Genomic DNA, 21,710 nt, shown 5'->3' on the forward strand with positions numbered 1-21,710 from the left:
GGCATCACCCAAAACGAGCTTACGTGTGCCTGATTGTATGCAAGAGCCCATTGGATATGGCTTGAAGGCAGAACTAAGATGCTGGAGATCTTGTAACCAAAGCCCTTCAGATATAAAATGATAGTGGGGTTATTGAACCTGTGGGCATCACCCAAAACGAGCTTACTTGTGCCTGATTGTATGCAAGAGCCAACTGGATATGGCTTGAAGGCAGAACTGAGATGCTGGAGATGTTGTAACCAAAGCCCGACAAATATGAAATGCTAGTGGGGTTATTGAACCTGTGGGCATCACCCAAAACTAGCTTGCTTGTGCCTTGTTTTATGTAAGAGCTCATTGGATATGGCTTGAGGGCAGAACTGAGATGCTGGAGATCTTGTAACCAAAGCCCTTCAGACATCAGAAGTTGGTGGGGGTTATTGAATCTGTTCGCATCACCCAAAGCTAGCCCCTGAATTGTAGCAACTGAACCAAAGATGATTAAAATGTCATAATAATTTGAAGTTCTCCGCTTTTGAAAAGGTCTTGGATATAATCCCTCAACAAGTCTGCGCAGATCAAGATACCTTTCGCGAGGTAGCTCCTGTGAAATCCTATCATTTTAATCCATTGTCTGTCAGAGTTTGGATACATTGTTTAGTAATGCGAGGGAATTCTACCCTTGTCAGATCAATGTTTCCCTCCTATAAAGTCTTGTTGTCTTTCGGGGCTGACGCCCTGGCAGATATCTGAGACTTGTTTGTTGGTTAAACACCCTATTGGGAGCATTGCAATTGAAATGACTCTTCTGACTCTGTTTTTTTTCTTTCCCCACCCCAGAGCCAAATCGAAAAACGGAGGGAGGTCGCTGCGAGAAAAGCTAGAGAAAATCGGTCTAAACTTGCCGGCCGGGAGAAGGAAAGCTGCAAATGTGACTCTTTTAACGTCTCTCGTGGAAGGTTTGTCACGCTTTTTGACCTTGGACGACAAATTCAAATGTAGACATTTCTGAAAACATTGGCTCATAATCTTGATCTTTTTTTAAAGTATGACATTCATTAAAGGGCCAGCAACACGTTTTGGCGATGCATTTAAGTAACATGTATGTGTACAACGAATAGAAAATATATTTTTCAGTTTATTATAGTGTTTATAGTGCTATAAACCAATTTGTTGTAGACTTTTAATCTTCTGTTTGCAAATTCCTTTCTAAAAAAACTATTGGGCATACCCAAGCTTAAGGCACAAAAAGGGGGGGAGAACAAAAAAAGACAAACTTCCAACTATAAAAAGTAGAGCCTAGCACTCAGTTGGACCACAGTCAGGAAAAAAAAAACCCCATTAGTTGGAAAGAGCTTCCAATATAACTACATTACCCGCTCCCTTACAAAGCACTGTACCAAATCAAAGACGCATGAACTATCAGTAGAAGAAGTGGTGGAAGGTGACCATATCCAAATATCTCACACCTTAGTAAATGTTTGTGGTGGAAGGTGACCCTATCCAAATATCTCACACCTTAGAAAACTTTTGTTGTGGAAGGCGACCCTATCCATATATCTCACACCTTAGAAAACTTTTTTTTTTGGACAGCCTCTAGATTCATGCATTAATGTATATGGAGCTGCATTGTTTCCAGCAATCCAAAGTGGGAGCAGAAGAAGACTTCCACATTAGAACGATTAGCCTTGCAAGCATAATACAGCAACAGACCCAATAACATTCTCATGGCTCTGGTAGTGGCCAAAAGCTAGACCAGACCAAGAATACAAACCTCAATAGATAAAGGTACTGAAATGGGAGTGACTGAACAGATGAAACAAAATGTAGACTTTTAATAATGAGCAATGTCCTACTAAGCCCAAAAAATGAGTTTTGCAACAAATGTGGCCTTCTTACAGCTTCAGTGTGGTTGTTCGGTTAGTAGTTTCAATGTGAGTAGGGCTTGTTCCATTCTGCAGGTCACTAAAGCTGTATTTGCCTTCAAAGGCCATACTAAGTCTCCAGAATGACGGTTGGAAAGATATTGGGCGCTTAATTGGTGGCCAATGGTAGCTTACGTATGGCACTCATGATTCTTCACTTTTAAAATCTCTCATTATCTTGATGAGCATTTCTGAAGACGTTTCAACAACGGAAAGTGGAAGGATCCAGTAGTAGGACAACATGCTTTAAGTTTGGAACCTTAGATTTTCATCGGCTACTTGTTATGGCCTTCAAACCATATCTAATGAGCTCTTGCATACAACCAGGCCCAAGCAAGCTAGTTTTGGGTGATGCCCACAGGTTCAATAACCCCACTATCATTTCATTTCTGACATGCTTTGGTTACAACATCTCCAGCATCTCAGTTCTGCCCTCAAGCCATATCCAAATGGGCTTTTAGATTTTGATTGGCTACTATAAATTTAAGGTTCCCAACGTCAAGCATTTCCTCCTACTTCTGGGTGCTTCCACTTTCCATGGATGCCTCAAGTGTCTTCTTCAGAAATGCTCATTGAGGTTCTGCATTGGATGATGTTCTTCTTTTGTTGTATATGGGGAGTTGTGCTTTCCCCAGGAACTCATCTACATAATTTATTTTTTTTTTATTTTTTTGTAAGATCCTGGGAAAAACGACTAACTCTTTGTAGTTGTGTTTTTTGTCTGAGATGATGCAAGGGTTAACATTGCTCAGCTGTTAGTCACTTCCTCACTTACGCCTGTTTGGATGTTGGGGCTGGAAGTTCTTTAATGGTAACCTTCTTGAGGTTTCTAATTGCGCAGTGTTATGAGTACCGCTGTAGCCTGTGTAGTTATTGGACATGATAAAATCATTAAACTGCCTAGAAGGTAACCGGCTTTTGGTAAGCTTGGCCAGCTTCTTAATTTGAAACTACAAAGAAGTCACTGAATTTTTTTTTTTTTTGTTTTTTTTTTTTGTTTTTTTACGTTCACGTTTCCATTCCTGAGTAGTCGTCAGTGGAAAACGAAATGCTTTTCCGCTATGGGAAAACAATTCGGGATGTGTTTTCAGTTAGTCCTAGCTGGCCTGCAGATAATGGGATAGAGCATGCTGAGTCGCAGTTAATATGCAAGACTGTTGGAGAGGAGGAGTCGGAAGCTGCTTTCAGGATAGTTGGGCCTCTTGTACATTGCTGCACCTAAATGTGCGTTCGGGAGCTTTTGGCGTTTTTTGAGGGTTTTTTTTAGTTTAGCCACGGAACTCAACTCAATAAAAGCCTAAGGCTAGGTTCACATCTGTGCGGGTGGTGCCACTGCAGATCCGCACAAAAGAATGCAGACCCGGGTGCCATTCATACTAATGGCACACCGCCCGCACTGGAAATCGCAACCGTACTGGGAACCGAGGTTCCCAGTTCCCATGCGGACTGCAGTTTTCAGAAGTGCAGGGACTTCTTCCCTGTGTGTCCCGGGCACGGGGGTCCATTCAAATGAATGGGCTCTCATGCCTGCGCAAAACGCGGCCTGTAGGAACTAGGGGAAGTGCCCACGCACACAAGCTTTTATCAGAGTTGGATAGCAGCAGAGTTTAGGGGGCAGTTAAACTCGCCTCTCCTGAACGCAGAAGAATCGCGCTCAGAGTAACATTTTGGGTGCTAAACGTAACCTAAATGCTAACGGCTAATGACCTTTTAGCACTTCGGCATTTTATTCATTTCATGGGTCAGAGTACTGGCCACTGAAATGAGTATACTCCCCAGAGCTAAACACTGTACTGGTTTTGACGCATTTTAGCATTTTTTCTGCTGCCAATAGAAAAAATGTTCCAGTGTACATGGAGCCTTAACTGCTGAAGCCAGAGAGAGCCTCTGCAATTTTATTAGGACAGGTTCTCTTTTAAAGAGTTGACCCTAATCCTACCCTTACCCTACTGACTTCCTCTCAGAAGTGTTGGAAAGTATTGTATTTTTTATATTTTTTATGTTTTTATGAACTTTCTATAAAACATGACATTTGACGTCATCTTGTCTGCGTGCAGGGGAGGCCGTACACCTCGCTCGTGACTTCGGCTACGTCTGTGAAACCGAATTCCCCTCCAAAGCCGTGGCGGAGTACCTGAACCGACCACACATAGAACGCAACGACATGGCCAATCGGAAGAACATGCTGCTCGCTGCTAAGTAAGTTGCTGAGGTTTATCCCGTGTGTTTTTAGAAGGTTTGGTTTTCATGCAGAAAGATGGTGTTCTATGGATGAAGTAACTTGACCTCTACCAAAATCTAACCAAGGTCAACCTGTCCAATGGCAAGCTGCTACATATAGCCCTTGTGTACCATTTTGTTCTCCTTACCGTGTATACAGGGCTCCTGAGATTAGCCGTGTACTATATATGCAAGCAGTGACTTAGAGCAAAGGGTGTGGAAGGGTTAAAACCTCTGACATGTATGACTGGGTCTCTGGCTGTGACTCCTCAATGATTCATAGTTGAAGGTGGTCAGGTCACGTTCATATGAGGTGCATCGGCACTGGTGAGGCACCGAGACGGGTTCATCTAGCTCCCAGGGCAAGGATGAGGAACTGCGCCCTCCTCCCCCACTGTTATTGCTTGCCATAGATCTGGTATACTGTCCTGTGAACATTCTATTGCCCCGTCTGCCCACCCCTTGTACTGGCCATGAATGTACCTCTTAAAAAGGGACCCAGAGTTTTGAATTCTGGTCTAGAAATCTTAATTGGAGCTCCAGACCAAAGAGGTGCAATGGCACTGGTGAGGGACCGAGATGGGTTCGTCCAGTGCCCAGGGCAAGGATGGGGAACTGCACCCCCCTCCCCCACTGTTAATGCATGCCGTAGATTTGGTATACTGCCCTGTGACCATTCTTTGCTCCATTGTGCCCAGGGCGGCTACCCCTTCTGCCCACCCCATGTCCCTGCCATGAGTGTACCTCTTAAAAAGGGAACCAGAGTTCTGAATTCCAGTCTAGAAATTCTTAATTTGAGTTCCAGACCAAGGAGATGCATCGGCACTGGTGAGGCACCGAGATGGGTTCATCTAGCACCCAGGGCAAGGATGAGGAACAGTGCCTCCCTCCCCAACTGTTAATACATGCCATAGATCTGGTATATCTCTTGCTACTTGCCTTGCTGTGCCCAGGGCGGTTGCCCCTTCTACCCACCCCTTGTCCAGCCATGAGTGTACCTCTTAAAAGACAGTTTTGAATTCCGGTCTAGAAATTTTAATTGGAACTCCAGGCCAAAGAGGTGCAACGGCACTGGTGTGGGACCGAGACGGGTTCATCTAGCACCCAGGGCAAGGATGAGGAAGTGCACCCCCCTCATGCTATAGATCTGGTATACTGTCCTGTGAACATTCTCTTGCCCCTTGCCTAGCTGTGCCCAAGGCAGCTTCCCCTTCTGCCCACCCCTTGTCCCAACCATGAGTGTACCTCTTAAAAAGAGAACCAGAGTTCTGAATTCCGGTCTAGAAATTTTAATTGGCGCTCCAGACCAAGGAGGTGCAATGGCACTGGTAGGCACCGAGATGGGTTCACCTAGCACCCAGGGCAAGGATGAGGAACAGCGCCTCCCTCCCCCACTGTTAATGCATGCCGTAGATCTGGTATACTGCCCTGTGACCATTCTCTGCCCCCTTGTCCTGGCCATTAGTGTACCTTTTTAAAAAGGGAACCAGAGTTTTGAAGTCCGTTCTAGAAATTTTAATTGGAGCTCCAGGCCAAGGAGGTGCAACGGCACTGGTGTGGGACTGAGATGGATTCATCTAGCACCCCGGGCAAGGATGAGGAAGTGTGCCCCCCTCATGCTGTAGATCTGGTATACTGTCCTGTGAACATTCTCTTGCCCCTTGGCTAGCTGTGCCCAGGGCGGCTGCACCTTCTGCCCACCCCTTGTCTTGGCCATGAGTGTACCTCTTAAAAAGGGACCCAGAGTTTTGAATTCCCATCTATAATTTCTAATTGGAGCTCCAGACCAAGGAACTAAGAAGCATAAAAGTCTTTTGAATACTAGGGCTAGAAAACCTAAAAATGGCAACAACAATAATGTTTTGTAAAAAAGCGTATGGTACCACTCCAAGCCAGAAAGCCTGTCGGCAGTGGAATTGGGAGCGGCATCCACAAGTTGCTCCAGACACTTAGCCTGGGGGGAGATGGTGGCCGCTCAAACCTGTCCCAGGAGTCTGGTGGCCGCCCTGGCCACACCTTCTGATGAGTTTTGCCCCACCCACTTGGGCTTGATCAGAGGTGTCAATGTTTTGTGGGTTCAACAATCTCCTTGTTCCTCAGGTCTCAAATATTATATGTAGTTAGGACTCAAAGCGGCTAAGTCTCCAAAATTAGTTGTTTAAAGGATGAACATTAAAAACTGACCCTTTTAATTAAAACTGCATTGAGTCCTGAATGAGACGTGATCTTTGGGTCCCAAAAAATGCTTTGAGTGGTGTTGTGCTTTCCCGTTATGAACTAACACTAGTAGTAAAATATTTTTGGATTCTTCTTCTTTTTTTTTTTTTTTTTTTGGGTCTGGTGATCCTATTGGCTTTTCTGTAGAGTCTGTGCCACTGATTGAAGGTGTAGGGGGGTTGAAAAGGGTTCCCTTCCATCCTTCTCTTTGCAACTAGCGATGGCAAGAGAACCTGGACAGGTTTCAAACCCTTCACCACTCCATCCAGTAAGGTTTTGGCCAGCGTTCCCCCCCCCCCCCCCCCTTCAAATGGATCTTTTTTTCGTGATTTGGAATACGTTTAACACATCATAGACTTTAAAATTTCAGAGATTGCTGTGGTTTGCCCAAGATAAAGTTTTAGAAAAGGTTTTTTTTTTTTTTTTAACACACTATTCATTGATATTTTGGACTTTGTGCTACTAATGACCCGCCCCTGAGGGCTCTACCTTGGGGTAACTTGGAAGCTCATGGGTGGGGTCATATGTGAATCCCATTTTAGCTGCGTGTAGCTTTTATTTTAGATGTTGCGTGTTGTCCATTTCACGATTTCAGGAAAGATGAGTTCCTGCTCTGTTCAGTACAAGTTCTTTTTATCAAAGAAATCTCATTTGCTGAATAATGATGGAGAACGGGAAGACATTGCTAGATGGCAACAAAACAATGTGCAATGAATTTAATAAAAGTGGTCGGGGAACTCTGGCAAACTTTATACATCTGAGAGCAGAGAAGCCCCGTGCTTGGCAATGTATTCTGTGATATCTTAGTTGCCTCTTGTCGTCATTCGAATTAAATTTGGTGAAGGCTTAATTAAAAAGGACAGTTGGCTCTTATGACCATCCAACATTGGCCTGCATTGTGCAATGGCCACCTTCCAGTGCTGCTTCTGCCATGCAAGGGCCACCCCAACAGGTCTTTTTCGGCAGGTGAAAAGAACATGGAAGCCATGTTTAGTTGTGAGGGGCTGAATGCTATGAGCAGATAGAACCTGGCTTCTGTCACAGTTGCCTAAGTCAAGGGCCAAATGCTAGTTCTGGAACGTGTTTTAGGTTTGGTTTGAGCGTTAGGGCTCACAAAGCGATTTCTGCCTCCTGTCCAATCCAACTGCAGTTTGAAAATCTTCATTGTAAGTTATGCATCCTACTATACATACCTAAGTATGATGTTCTGCAAAGCTCAATTTTTATGCATGGCTACTCCTCTCCACTTCCACCCCAGAGGAGCTTGCATGGCTAGGCCCTCATCTTGGTCACTCACATACAATGGGGCCAGTTTTGGGTGGTGGTCGGTTAAATCACTAGTGTGTGGGATAAACCAGGGGAGGACTAACAACTCAAGGGGGATCATGGGGCCCCTGTGTCTTTGCCCCCGCTCAAACCACACCCAAAAAAGCCTATAAAAGGTACCAGGGGCATCACATGGGGCCCCCTACTGACCCAGTACCAGAGTTCTCGAATGGTCAGTCCGCCCTGGGATTAACCCACTTAGATGCTAGTGTGTGTGGATAAATCAGGGGTGGACTAACAATTCATGGGGCCCCCAGGCAATAGGGGATCATGGGACCCCTGTGTCCTTGCCTACACCCAAAAAAGCCTATGAAAGGTACCAGGGGCATCTCATGGGGCTCTTGTGCAGTGCCCGAGTTCCCGAATGGTCAGTCCTCCCCTGGGATGAACCCACTTAGATGTTGCAAAAGCATGCAGATGGCACCCGTCGTGGGTTCAAATCCCAGAACTGCAAGGCGAGCAAGCTAACCACTTGACCGCCATGATGCGTCGTATCCAAAAGCAACCAATCAGATGTAACCTTCCGTCAATTCGAGGCGGCCACAGCACGGTCTGGTTTTCTGTGGATGGCTGTGCCTTTTGCCTGTTGCCTTCTGCCTCCTGGATTCAGTGAGCTGATAATTCGGCCTGGGCTGAGCTCGCTGCCTGATACGTTTCAAAGCGACTCAGCGATGCAGAACTCCTCTCTCTCCTGAGAGCGATTTGCAGGCTGGCTTCACAGAACATGATCTTTGTTGTGTAATTAGCTTGTCGTGATGAGCGCCTAATGAACGGGAGACTCGGCGGTTGAATCGAACTACCATCCCACAAGTCTTGCTGCTGCCCCTGAGCCTGGGTCACCTGTCCCTCTGTACCAACCGTTTTCAAACAGCGTGGAGAGAAATACCCAAATAGACACCATTAAAGTCGCCAAAATTGGACCTAAAAGATCGTTTTTCTTTTGAATAAACTGGATGCTTTCGGTGTTCTCATAGAAGGAAATAAAATGTGGAAGTTGTTCATCCATCAAATTCTTAGTTTTAAATATCCAGGTCATAACAACATTTTGATTGGCTGCCAAAGGCAACTTGTTTTCTTTTCCTCGTGACTTTTCAAGCGAGCCGCCATAGATTGATCCGTTAGGAACCATTCCAAGATACAGGAGGTGCTCCAGTTAGGTGCCCCATTGCTGTGCAGGATGTGGCTGATCTCTGTATCTTCGGTTTTGGAAACGGTCGGCAGCAAAAAATGGGGGTGGACTTAAGTGCAGTATTAGAAGGTTGTTTTTATTGAGCAAGGTGACTTGGGTAATTCTCTAGATAACCATAGAGAAAGGCATGTATCTCAGGATGGACGTCGTCCTACAGAGGTCTCGGAGGCTGATGGAGAGGGTGGAATGTCCTCTGGGAGCCAGGTCTCCCGGTTACACGCGGTTAGCGTCCAGTGGCTGTGACAGCTTGGAACCGGGAGACCTGGCTCCCAGAGGAGATTCCACCCTCTCCATCAGCCTCTGGGACCTCTGTAGGATGATGTCCATCCTGAGATACTAGATAACAGTAGAGAAAGGCATGTATCTCAGGATGGACGTCGTCCTACAGAGGTCTCAGAGGCTGATGGAGAGGGTGGAATGTCATTTGGGAGCTAGGTCTCCCGGTTCCACGCTGTCACTGCCGCTGGACGCTAACAGCGTGGAACCGGAGACCGGAATGTCCTCTAGGAGCCAGGGCTGCTTGGGGAGCCAGGTCTCCCAGTTCCACGCTGATGGCATCCAGCGGCTGTGACAGCTTGGCTTGGCTCCTAGAGGACATTCCACCCTCTCCATCAGCCTCCGAGACCTGTTTAGGATGACGTCCTTTCTGAGATACTAGATAACAATAGAGAAAGGTATGTATCTTCAGAAAGGACGTCATCCTACAGAGGTCCCGGAGGCTGATGGAGAGGGTGGAATGTCCTCTGGGAGCCAGGTCTCCCGGTTCCATGCTGTCGCAGCCACTGGACGCTAACCGCGTGGAATCGGGAGACCTGGCTCCTAGAGGACATTCCACCCTCTCCATCAGCCTCTGGAACCTCTGCAAGACGATGTCCATCCTGAGATACATGCCTTTCTCTACTGTTATCTAGTATCTCAGGATGGACGTTGTCCTACAGAGGTCCCGGAGGCTGATGGAGAGGGTGGAATGTCCTCTAGGAGCCAGGTCTCCCGGTTCCATGCTGTTAGCGTCTGGCGGCTGTGACCATGTGGAACCCGGGAGACCTGGCTCCTAGAGGTCATTCCACCCTTTCCATCAGCCTCTGGGACCTCTGTAGGACGATGTCCATCCTGAGATGCATGCCTTTCTCTACTGTTACCTAGTGAGTTACCTGTCTCAATAAAACAACCTTCTAATACCGCACTTAGTTGTGGCGCCCTCTCTCCTCTTCTTCTCCATGCAGCTTTACTCGCAGGGTGCTGCCTCCTGACGTTGCTGATGACACTATACTGAAAACTTGTATAATACGGACTATTCCCTTTTTATAATTTTGGACTTTTTAATTCTTCCTTTCTCTCTCCAGTGCCAATTTCTCAAATTTTTGTGGCAATCTAGGAAAATGCGTACAAATAGAGACGTTCTCGTCATAAAACGCGTTGTGTCCGGTACTGGTATAGTCGCCCAGACTTAAGAGGTTTCCAGAGATAAGAATGTTGTGTATAGGGGGATTGCGTGAGGAGTTTATGATGTTGCCGCCGGTGGTTTGATGTGGCGCTTGAATAATAATTTTCAGGTGGTGTTTAAATAGCTGAATGCTGAGTAAGTAGCTAGTCATCTCAGCTAGGGACAATGGGGGGGGATTACGAAGCTGGAAATTCCACCGTCCATACCGGAATCTATGGGAAACTAATAAGTTGGTTATGGTGTGTGTGTGCTTTCTTTCTTTCTTTCTTTTTCTTTTTCTTTCTTTTTCTTTCTTTTTCTTTCTTTTTCTTTCTTTTTCTTTCTTTTTCTTTCTTTTTCTTTCTTTTTCTTTCTTTTTCTTTCTTTTTCTTTCTTTTTCTTTCTTTTTCTTTCTTTTCCTTTCTTTTCCTTTCTTTTCCTTTCTTTTCCTTTTCCCTTTCCTTTTCCCTTTCTTTCCCTTTCTTTCCCTTTCTTTCCCTTTCTTTCCCTTTCTTTCCCTTTCTTTCCCTTTCTTTCCCTTTCTTTCCCTTTCTTTCCCTTTCTTTTTTTCCCTTTCTTTTTTTCCCTTTCTTTTTTTCCCTTTCTTTTTTTCCCTTTCTTTTTTTCCCTTTCTTTTTTTCCCTTTCTTTTTTTCCCTTTCTTTTTTTCCCTTTCTTTTTTTCCCTTTCTTTTTTTCCCTTTCTTTTTTTCCCTTTCTTTTTTTCCCTTTCTTTTTTTCCCTTTCTTTTTTTCCCTTTCTTTTTTTCCCTTTCTTTTTTTCCCTTTCTTTTTTTCCCTTTCTTTTTTTCCCTTTCTTTTTTTCCCTTTCTTTTTTTCCCTTTCTTTTTTTCCCTTTCTTTTTTTTCCTTTTCTTTTTTTCTTTCTTTTTTTCCTTTCTTTCCTTTCTTTCTTTAAGCTTCATCTGCTTGCTTTTTTTTTTTTTTTCCCCCCAAAGTTACCTTTAGCGGGATTTACCTATTTCTCAGGTCGGGGGCTGGAGTGGTCCTAGCAGCACTTGGTAGACCGGTCATGTTTGTTCTTGATGGGTTTACGCTGCTCAGCAAAGCTGATTTAAATTCCTCCTGCCCAAAAGTCGCTTGAATCGGGTGTCGTCCTGCTACCTGGCCTGTGTGAACTGACTGAGAACATTAAAGTGTTACTAAACCCACAACAGTTCAATCAGTCTGTAGATGCAGCAAAGCATGCTTGTTATACTCACTGTAGAACCTAAGAGGTTAATCCTGTGCATTGTGCAAAAAGGCTGTTTTGATCCTGACTTCTCTGATCCTCCCCTTCTTCCAGTGTCCCCCTCTTATCTCCTGATAAGACATATATCATGTGGAGTCACTGCACATGCTCAGTTTGGTGTATTGTATTGCTGAGTTTTTTTTTTTGTTTTTTTTCTTGGGAGAGTGCATGTAATCAGCACTGCCCAGAGGGTCAAGGGTTCTGCATCCTCCTAGAAAACTCCTCCTACAAGCTTTAATCAGTGCTCTGCTGGACACTGATAGTCACAAGGCTGCTACATACTGCTGATGAGAAAAGGGATTTAGCAGTTAATATTTACTAAAATAATTTCCATGTACTGTGGAAGACCTGATATAGTGGGTCCGGGGAGACCAGATATAGTGAATGCAGGGTCCGGGGAGACCGGATATAGTGAATGCAGGGTCCGGGGAGACCGGATATAGTGAATGCAGGGTCCGGGGAGACCGGATATAGTGAATGCAGGGTCCGGGGAGACCGGATATAGTGAATGCGGGGTCCGGGGAGAGCGGATACAGTGAATGCGGGGTCCGGGGAGAGCGGATATAGTGAATGCGGGGTCCGGGGAGACTAAGGGGGTCATGTCCATAGTAGTAATCTGTCCCTTTTTTTTTTTTTTTTTTTTTTTTTTTTTTTTTTTATGATGTGCTTTATTTAAACAGAAGAAAGAGTTGTAAAAACAAATGTAAGAGGATGTTGCCCGCGTACTCCACCAGATACATTTTTGTGTCCAAGTGGAACTCGCCCTCCAGCACCCCAATGAACAACTTGATGGAATCTTTCTTGTAATTTTATAGAAAGTCATAATTGATGAAATTGTAAAAAGACAGATGCCCGCACTGAGCCACCTCACAGCTTCTGGGGGCAACCAACTCCCCCCTCACCCCCTCCCCAAGGCCAACTGTTGCCAATTTTACCACACAGGTGGGAAAATAAATTCTTTTCAGGCCCCTCCTCCATGAATTAAATATTTTTTTGGTTTTCATAAAATATTACTTTTTTTAATTTTTTGCTTTTCAAAATTTAATAATTTTTACTGTAAGGAACCTCCATCAAAAATGAAGGGGACATCCTAATTTTTCTATGCGGAGCCACGGTCTTTTTGAACTCAAACATGTTTTGGCAGATCTTTTATACTTTTGTTTTATTATTTATTTTATTTTTTCCCCCCCATATTAGGTATGGACCATTTTAAAATCTTGTAATTGTGAAATTCTCCTTCCCTTTAGTTGCCAGCCTTTGAACCCCTTCCTAGAATCCTGTATTCTTTGTTTTAACAATGTGGTGGCTGAAACAGGCCCTTAAAATGTAGAGGTGGTCTTCCAAGTGATTTACACAAAGACAATACTATGGGAACATCATTTTTTTTTTTTTTTTTTTTTTTAATTAAAATAAAATTTAAAACCTCTGACAATATATGGTAGACTAATATTTTCTTTGTTAGAAAAACGTTCCCATCATCTCGCTACCTGACTTTGTTGTAGCGCTTAAGCAATATCAAGCTCTGGAATCTTCATTTTAATTAAATTTATTAATGCGATTGATGGGCGGGCCGGCTGACTTTTCATTGTGTGGTTACATTTCGGGATTTTAAGCTTGGAATTGGCTGATTGCTGCTGTGTCCCCAATGCTAAGACTGGGACTGGGTACCCCTGATGTAGTTGAGCAAGAAAGCAGTCTGTAAGCTCTCCTGGCATGCTGAGCAAAAAAAAATGTTGATGTTATACAAACGATAACAGCGGCACCCTGGAGAAGCTTTGCCAACAGTGCCAGCTGTGGTAAGTTGCAACTTAATGTTAATTTCATCACCATTCAGAAACTTTTTTTTTTTTTGTTCATTTTTTTTTTTTCAATTTTATATTTTGTTATTTTATTTTTTTATTTTTTTTTTTAGCTTTTTTTTTTTTTTTTCCCTAAATGGTGGCTACTTTTTTTTAAACTTTTACACTGACCTTTTTTCATTTTTACAACCTTGTTAAAATAAAATTTTTTTCTGTTTGTATGACAGGCAGATCTGCAAAGAATTCACAGACCTCCTCACCCAGGACAGGACACCCCTCGGAAACGCGAGACCAAGCCCCATTCTGGAACCGGGGATCCAAAGCTGCTTGTCACACTTCAGCCTCATAACGCACGGGTTTGGGAGCGCCGCTATTTGCGCCGCCATGACGTCGGTACAAAACTATCTGAACGAAGCGTTAAAGATCGCAGACAAAATGTACATGAGCTCTGGAGAGCAGAGCCCGGGGGAGAGCAACAAATCATTGGACAAGATGGACAAACACCGAAAATAAAAGATGGCGGTGGGCCAGGACAGCGTTCCATGTGGATTTGGACCGGGGTTCTCCGGACTGGTGTGGTAGCCAGTTTCTGTTCCCTTTTTTATTTTACTTGGACAATGTGAGCAGATTATTTGCTCTGGAGACTTGAACCCGTGGGACGGTGCTATTTTTCAGATCTTCATTTTTCACTGCCCAGAACTTGTGTGTTGGAACTCCCAAGAAAAAATTTTTTTTTTTTTTTTTTTAAATCTCCTTTGCACTCTTGTAAACCCGCCATGTTCCCCCTCCAATAATCCTGTTTTTTTTAATGCGATGTTATGATCCAAAATTTGTAGAATAGTATTTGCAGGAATTTTGAATGCCTACCTATTATTTTCTCTTAAACTGCATGTCAGAAAATATTACCCTGCCTCCTATAATTTCATGGAGACAAAATGAAGATTATCTGGATTTTTTTTTTTTTTATACTGGCTTTTTTTTTAACACACTCGACCCTTTTAAAATTTACATCTGATGTGTAAGATTTTTATTTTTTTTATTTTATTTTTTATTACTAAACTGAAATCTTCCACTTCAGATGTCAATTTATTTTAAAGGGTCGAGTGTGTTCTAAAAAAAAAAGAAAAAAATGTTCCATCATTCTATATACAGTATTCTATAAAATTATTGGCAAGACAGTTATTGGCCAGCGTTTTCTACTGTGTCAAGTCAAGGGGAATTTTTTTTTTTTCTTACTAAACTGAAATCTTACACATCATATGTCAATTTATTTTAAAGGGTCAAGTGTGTTTTATATATAAAAAAAAAAGAAAAAAAAAACCACACTCGACCCTTTAAAATAAATTGACATATGATGTGTAAGATTTCAGTTTAGTAAGAAAAAAAAAAAAACTTATACATCAGATGTCCATTTATTTTAAAGGGTCAAGTGTGTTTTTATAAATTAAAAAAAAATAAAAAAAAATTTCTCCTTGACTTGACACCGTAGAAAACGCTGGCCAATAACTATCTTGCCAATAATTTTATAAAATACTGTATTTAAAATAATGGAACATTTTTTTTTTTTTTTTAAATTTTTATAACACACTCGACCCTTTAAAATAAATTGACATCTGATGTGTAAGATTTCAGTTTATTAAAAAAAAAAACCAAAACTTATACATCCGATGTCAATTTATTTTAAAGGGTTGAGTGTGTTTTATAAAAAAAAAAATAAATTCTCCTTGACTTGACGTAGTAGAAAACGCTGGCCAATAACTGTCTTGCCAATAATTTTATAAAATACTGTATATAGAATGATGGAACATTTTTTTTTTTTTTAAATTAAATTTAGCCTCCTATCTCAACCGATGCTGACAATTAAAAAAAAAATAAAATAAAATAAATCAATTCAGTGCTGAAATATAGTCATCTTATCCTAGTTGAGGCTTTTGTTCTCAATGTATACATTTCTCAGGTTTTCCAGTGTTGAGATGACTTCCTTGTTCCTGTTGTTTGCTGGAAAATTATAGACTTCAGCCAACTGATTCTTTAAAATATTTTTCCTAGTATTTTTTGTAACCTTTAAACTTGAAACTTTCATTTAGAACCAGATTTGTAAATTGGCTGTGTGGTTTTTTTTTTTTTTTTTTTTTTTTTTTTTTTCCCCCTTCTACCTACTGTAAAATTTGCTAAGAATTTTCATTTTTGTTTTTTAATAATTGTTGGAATTTCAGTGTCCATTCACAAATTCATTCATGGGATTTATTTAAAGGATTGGTCCGCATGAATATGATGTTTCAGGTGGAATTCTTCATCGTCTGGTGTTTTTTTTTTTTGTTTTGTTTTGTTTTTTTTTACTTTTTTTTTTTTTTTTTTTTTTTTTTTTTTTTTTTTTTTTTTTTTGGGGGGGGGGTGGGGTTTGTTTTAGATCTTGCCATTTTGTAGGGTTTTATTTAGCATTTTCCATAATAAAAAAAAAAAAAAAAAAAAAAAAAAAAAATTCAGAAGGAGTGGCTGAAGCCCCTGATAATGGCCACAGCAGGTGTGCAGATCTGGTATTTTTAAAGTTTTTTTTTTTTTTTTTTTTTCCACATGTGGAACATCGACTTTGGTTGGACTGACCATTTAACACTTTGACCAGCCAAGACACCGATAGAGCAGGGGGTTAGCCCCAGATTTTGTAGCTTGTTCCAGACCCATTGCAGAGTTGATGAACTTTTTTCCTGTCTGTACATACTTATTTATATGTAATTTAAGGGGACTTTGTACATAATGGTGAAACTTTATACAACTGAGGTTATGGAAAAATTGATTAAAAAAAAAAAATTCATATTTTGTTTTTTTTTGGTTTTTTTTTTAGTGTCTGCAAACAGTTCTAATTTTTAGGTTATTTAACAAATTGTGGCACTAAAGATATTAATAAAGGTTTTAACCTTTTTTTGTCAAAGCAATATGTGTGAACCTGTGTGGGATGGGCGGTGATGTTTCAAGGAGAATGAGTGTTGCGTCGCAATTTTTTTTTTTTTTTTAATTTTTTTCCTCAACAACTTTTACATATTTGTAAATTTTCCAATTCTGAACTGTTGTATATTATAAACCTATAATAATAAAAAAAAATTCTCCACGAAATTTAGATTTTTAATATTTATTTACGTATTATTTAGGTTAGTGGTGTATGAGTGTTCAAATTATTATTTTTTTTTTTTCCCCAACAAATTTTGAAAGGGTTTGGAGGAAAATTTGTTTGGGGGGAGAATGGATTTTTTTTTCATTTTAATACAGTTAACTTTTATTTTAATTTGTACGAGGAACGATCACACTTTTTGTTTTGTTTATTTTTCTTTTTAATTGTATTGTTTTTGTGTTTTTGTGTTTTTTGTACTCAACTAATTTTATTCTAAGCTGTTTAATCAGGTGGCTGTTTTGCTTTGGAATAAACATTTCATATTATTGCCTTAACAGGAAGGTTTATTGTTGGGTCCAATCCTAAGCTTTGTGTACAATAATTTTTAGCAAAAAAAAATGTGTAAGTTTAGGAAGATGGAAGCAAAAGGGTCTGAGAAGTACAAAAAAAAGATATATACCAGTTTGGGGTGTTTGTTTGTTTTTTTTTTATTTGCGGTGTTTGTTTTTCGTGTGTTTTGTTTTTTTTTTCTCTTTTTTTTTTTTTTTTTTTTTTTTATATTTGTGGTTCTGGTGTTTTTTTTTTTTTTTCCCCCATGGTGGAGAGAGGAAGCCGTGCGTCACGAAGCTCCTGGGTTTATATTACTAATTCTAGGTACGAGACACACACTTCATCTCCTTCCCGAAACTGTCGTATCCTCAGATTTTGGGGTTCAGGAACTCCTCTCTGTAGGCGAGGCAGGCCCGGCAAAGGGGGTGGATTCAACATGGCAATCGATGGAAGATGTTTGATAGGTTGTTGTGTTTTTAGTCCCTAAATGGTGTGTGAAGGTTCTAGATCAGGGGTGTCAAACCGGCGGCCCTCCAGCTGTTGAGAAACTACAAGTCCCATCATGCCTCTGCCTTTGGGAGTCATGCAATCTTGCAATGCCTCATGGGACTTGTAGTGTGGCAACAGCCGGAGGGCCGCCAGTTTGACACCCGTGATCTAGAAGGATGCTCCAAGTCCACATTTTCCAGTGTCACTCTTAGAAATTTAGGTCTTAAAAAAAAAAAAAAAGTTGCTAGACCAGTGGATCTAAGAGTCCTTTTTTTCTTTTTTTCTTTTTTTTTTTTTTTTTTTTTTTTTTGCGGTCAACATTTTGCCCTTTATCAGGGTTACAAAAAAAAAAAAAAAACCCAAAAAACTAAAACAAACCAAAAACAAAAAAAAACCCCAAACCAAAAAAAAATTTTAAAAAAAATTAAATTTTTTTTTAAAAATTAAAAAAAACAAAAAGGGAAAAAAAAAACCCCAGAAAAAAAAGAAACTCAAACAAACCCCCCAAAATATATAGATGTGTATATATATTAAAATTTGTAAAAATACAAAACTAATCTAAGAGTAAGCCAACGCAGGATCACCAGGTGACCTTCCAAATCCAAAGTTGGTTTAGTACAGGTTTGTGCGTTGCGCACCTCTACTCAGGAAACTGCATCACCACTGTGCGAAGCATGTACATCGTGTAACGCCTGGTAGACACGTACATTTTTATTTTCTTGGGGGGGGGGGGTGTTTGTTTGGTTTTTTTTCTGGGGTTTTTTTGTTTTTTCTTTTGGTTTTTTTAATTTTTAAATTTTTTTTTTTGGTTTGGGGTTTTTTTTTGGTTTGTTTTTGTTTTTTCTCAACCCAGCAGGCTAAACCAGGGTTCTTGTACTAAGTAATGATAGCAGTGCCGGGACAAGCTGATTTAGTGCCAGGGCAAAGAGGCCAAACGCAAATCCACCTTCTAGTACAAATCCCCCTCCAAGTGACCCCCCCCCCCCCCACTACTGCTACCCTCCAAATCCCCAAAGGCGCCCAGGGCAGCTGCCCCACCTGCCCCGCCCCTCTTCCCTTCCCTGGATGTTAGTACAGCGATCTCCCCTGCTGTGCTCTTGTATTCTGCCAGGGGCACCGCCTTCTTCCCCTCCCCGCCAGAACACACTGGCCAATATCTGTGAGTGCTGATCTGCGGCTGCTGGTTCTCCAGCACGCTGGTTCGACATAAGATTGTGATATCTGCTTCCATCAGAAGTTGGCTGGAACGGCTGATTTTTAGACCGAAATTCAGCCCGTGTGTTCTGGACTTGAGACTGAAAACTGCGCAAAGCGGTGGAGTCCTAATATGTCAGAATGTGGTCATGCAAGAGACTACGGGAAGCTAATATAAAGAGAGGATAGACCTCAACAAAATGGCGGCCGTTTGCGCACAGACCCCAAATCCATGTTGTAATGAGATGGGTAAAGGATGGCTGTAGAGAACTCTGACCGTTTGCTCTTTTCGGGGTCGGTTGAAGAACAGGAGCTACAGTCATCTTTTACCCCCTTCATTCACTTGCACAGCAGGGAGTCTGTGTGCAGAAAGCCGCCATTTTGTTGAAGTCCGCTGGAGTCTGACAAGCCAATCCGGTCTGTCTTGCACCAAGCTGATACAGGTGTGAGCGGTTGTATTTTCCTTGCTTTGGGCGACCTAAAGGAAGGGTAGATGTGTGTGCAGTAGTTCTGAAAATGCTTACGTACAACTGGTGGGGGTTGCAGTGTCAAAGTTTGTTCTGGAAGATGACCAATAAAGTTGTTTTTACCCAAAAGTAGAATGGAGCGAGGCCTTGCATGTGCTAAGTGAGCTTGTAGTGGGGTGGACCTATCCCAGAGGCCCCTCCCACAGGATGGAGGGCCTGGAGCAATACTCAAGCCGTATGGGAAGCGCTTTAACTCTACATTTAGATTTCTTGGTTAGAATGGGCCTTCAACGTAAATGAGTGACCTACACCAGCCAATCATAATGTATCGCCCATCCGGTCTCGCTATGGCGCATTGAAAAATGAGCGGTTGCCATTACCTCCCTTGCACTATTTTTTTGGCATGGTTTCCTGTGATTAGCTGGAGGAGTGGTGATGGGGGGAGGGGTATGGATTTCTTGGTCAGAATGGGGCTTCAACGTAAAGCGGTGACCTACACCAGCCAATCATAACGTATCGTCCACCCGGTCTAGCGGTGGTGCATTGAAAAATGATTGGTTGCCATCCGTTCCCTTGCACTATTTTTTTGGCATGGTTTCCTGTGATTAGCTGGAGGAGTCATGGTGGTGGAGAGGGGTGGTGGTGGTGGTGGAGGAGGTATGGATTTCTTGGTTAGAATGGGGCTTTAATGTAAATGAGTAACCTACACCAGCCAATCATAATGTATCGCCCATCCGGTCTGGCTATGGTGCATGGAAAAATGATTGGTTGCCATCAGTTCTCTCTAACTATTGTTTGGCATGGTTTCCTGTGATTAGCTGGAGGAATGGTGGTGGTGGAGGTATGGGTTTCGACGTAAAGCAGTAACCTACACCAGCCAATCATAACGTATCGTCCATCCGGTCTGGTGAAAAATGATCGGTTGCCATCAGTTCCCTTTGCACTCTCTTTGGCTTTTTTCCAGTGATTAGCTGGATGAGTGGTGGTGGAGGGGGGTGGTGGTGATGGTGGATGGATTTATTGGTTAGAATGGGGCTTCGATGTAAATGAGTAACCTACACCAGCCAATGATAACATATCGCCCATCCGGTCTGGCGATGGTGCATGGAAAAATGATTGGTTGCCATCAGTTCCCTTGCGCTATTTTTGGTGTTGTTTCCAGTGATTAGTTCGAGGAGTCACAGTGGTGGAGGGGGGTGGTGGCGTGTTGGCGGGGGATGGATTTCTTGGATAGAATGGAGCTTTGACGTAAATGAGTAACCTACACCAGCCAATCATAACTTATCGCTCATCCGGTCTGGTGATGGTACTTTGAAAAATGATCGGTTGCCATCAGTTCCCTTGCACTAGCTTTTGGCATTGTTTCCAGTGATTAGCTAGAGGAGTGGTGGGGGGAGGGGGATGGATTTCTTGGTTAGAATGGGGCTTCAACGTAAAGCGGTGACCTACACCAGCCAATCATAACGTATCGCCCATCCGGTCTGGCGATGGTACAATGAAAAATGATCAGTTTCCATCAGTTCCCTTGCACTATTTTTGGCTTGTTTCCAGTCATTAGCTGGAGGAGTGGTGGTGGGAGGGGTTTGGATTTCTTGGCTAGAATGGGGCTTCAACATAAATGAGTAACCTACACCAGCCAATCATAACGTATCGCCCATCCGGTCTGGTGATGGTACATTGAAAAATGATCCATTGCCATCAGTTCTCTTGCACTAGCTTTTGGCGTTGTTTCCAGTGATTAGCTGGAGGAGTGGTGATGGTGGTGTGGGTGGTGGTGGTGGAGGAGGTATGGATTTCTTGGTTAGAATGGGGCTTCAACGTAAAGCGGTGACCTACACCAGCCAATCATAACGTATCGCCCATCCGGTCTGGTGAAAAAAGATTGGTTGCCATCAGTTCCCTTGCACTATTTCTAGCGTTGTTTCCAGTGATTGGCTAGAAGAGTGGTGGTGGTCTGGGTGGTGGTGGTGGAGGAGGTATGGATTTCTTGGTTAGAATGGGGCTTCAACGTAAAGTGGTAACCTACACCAGCCAATCATAACGTGTCGTCCATCCGGTCTGGTGATGGTACATTGAAAAATGGTCGGTTGCCATCAGCTCTCGCTCACAATTTTTTTGGCGTCGTCGCCGCTGTTCGCGCTGTCGTAATCGAAGATCATGTTGTGTAGGGTGGCCTTGTGGGTTCATCTCTAGGACTCCTAAGTCCCGTCCAATGTGAGATCCCCAGTATTTTCCATTTGTGAGATCTATGTTCGAATTACTAGAATGCAGCACACACTTTGGAGGGAGGTGGTGGTGGGGGGGGGGGGGGGGGCTAGAATTATCACTGAAGGATATTAAAACGTTGATGTATCAAGTCTCAGCCTTGTGGGCAGAAAGCGTCCACCGAAATCTGGAGAGAAGATGAGGAGACAGGATACCATATGTTCATATTTTAAACTTGTGGATTTGCAGTCACACATGGCTGGGAAGTTTGTATATTTCTGTACACAATTCTACACGGCTGCGAACGTTTGATCAGACTCCCATCAAGGCTCGATGATTGCCCTCCTAATTTGTACTGTGTCAGCTGTAAAACGCGTGGAGCAGATGGGGGCGGCTGGGAGAGACTGCCGCTGGATGCGCTGAAGGATAAGGAAGGAGAAGTGTGTGTAGGGGGGTGGGGGGGGTGGGGGGCAGTTGTTCGGATGGCACATCTTGAACTGGTGTGCATGGTGGGAAAATGCAACTGCGGAATGGCCAACCTTTCAATTACAAAGGATGTGGTTAGGGCTGATTGTGCCAAATGGAATACGGGT

The 21,710-nt window shown here is 42.6% G+C and overlaps 1 protein-coding gene across 1 annotated transcript in view; it reads left to right on the top strand.

Moving 5' to 3' along the window:
- TFAP2C (transcription factor AP-2 gamma) overlaps positions 1-16,437 on the top strand; it is a 29,948-nt gene extending 13,511 nt beyond the window's left edge. The window contains 3 exon segments of the mRNA XM_089664022.1: positions 820-938; positions 3,962-4,103; positions 13,554-16,437. Of these exon segments, the coding sequence (XP_089520148.1) occupies positions 820-938; positions 3,962-4,103; positions 13,554-13,839 (547 nt within the window). The 3' untranslated portion in view covers positions 13,840-16,437.
- Positions 16,438-21,710: the final 5,273 nt, after the last annotated feature.

Source organism: Staurois parvus, unplaced genomic scaffold (genome assembly GCF_062004578.1).
Source record: "Staurois parvus isolate SC_StPar_1 unplaced genomic scaffold, SC_StPar_1.0 ptg001812l, whole genome shotgun sequence".
In the NCBI taxonomy this organism is placed as follows: Eukaryota; Metazoa; Chordata; class Amphibia; order Anura; family Ranidae; genus Staurois; species Staurois parvus.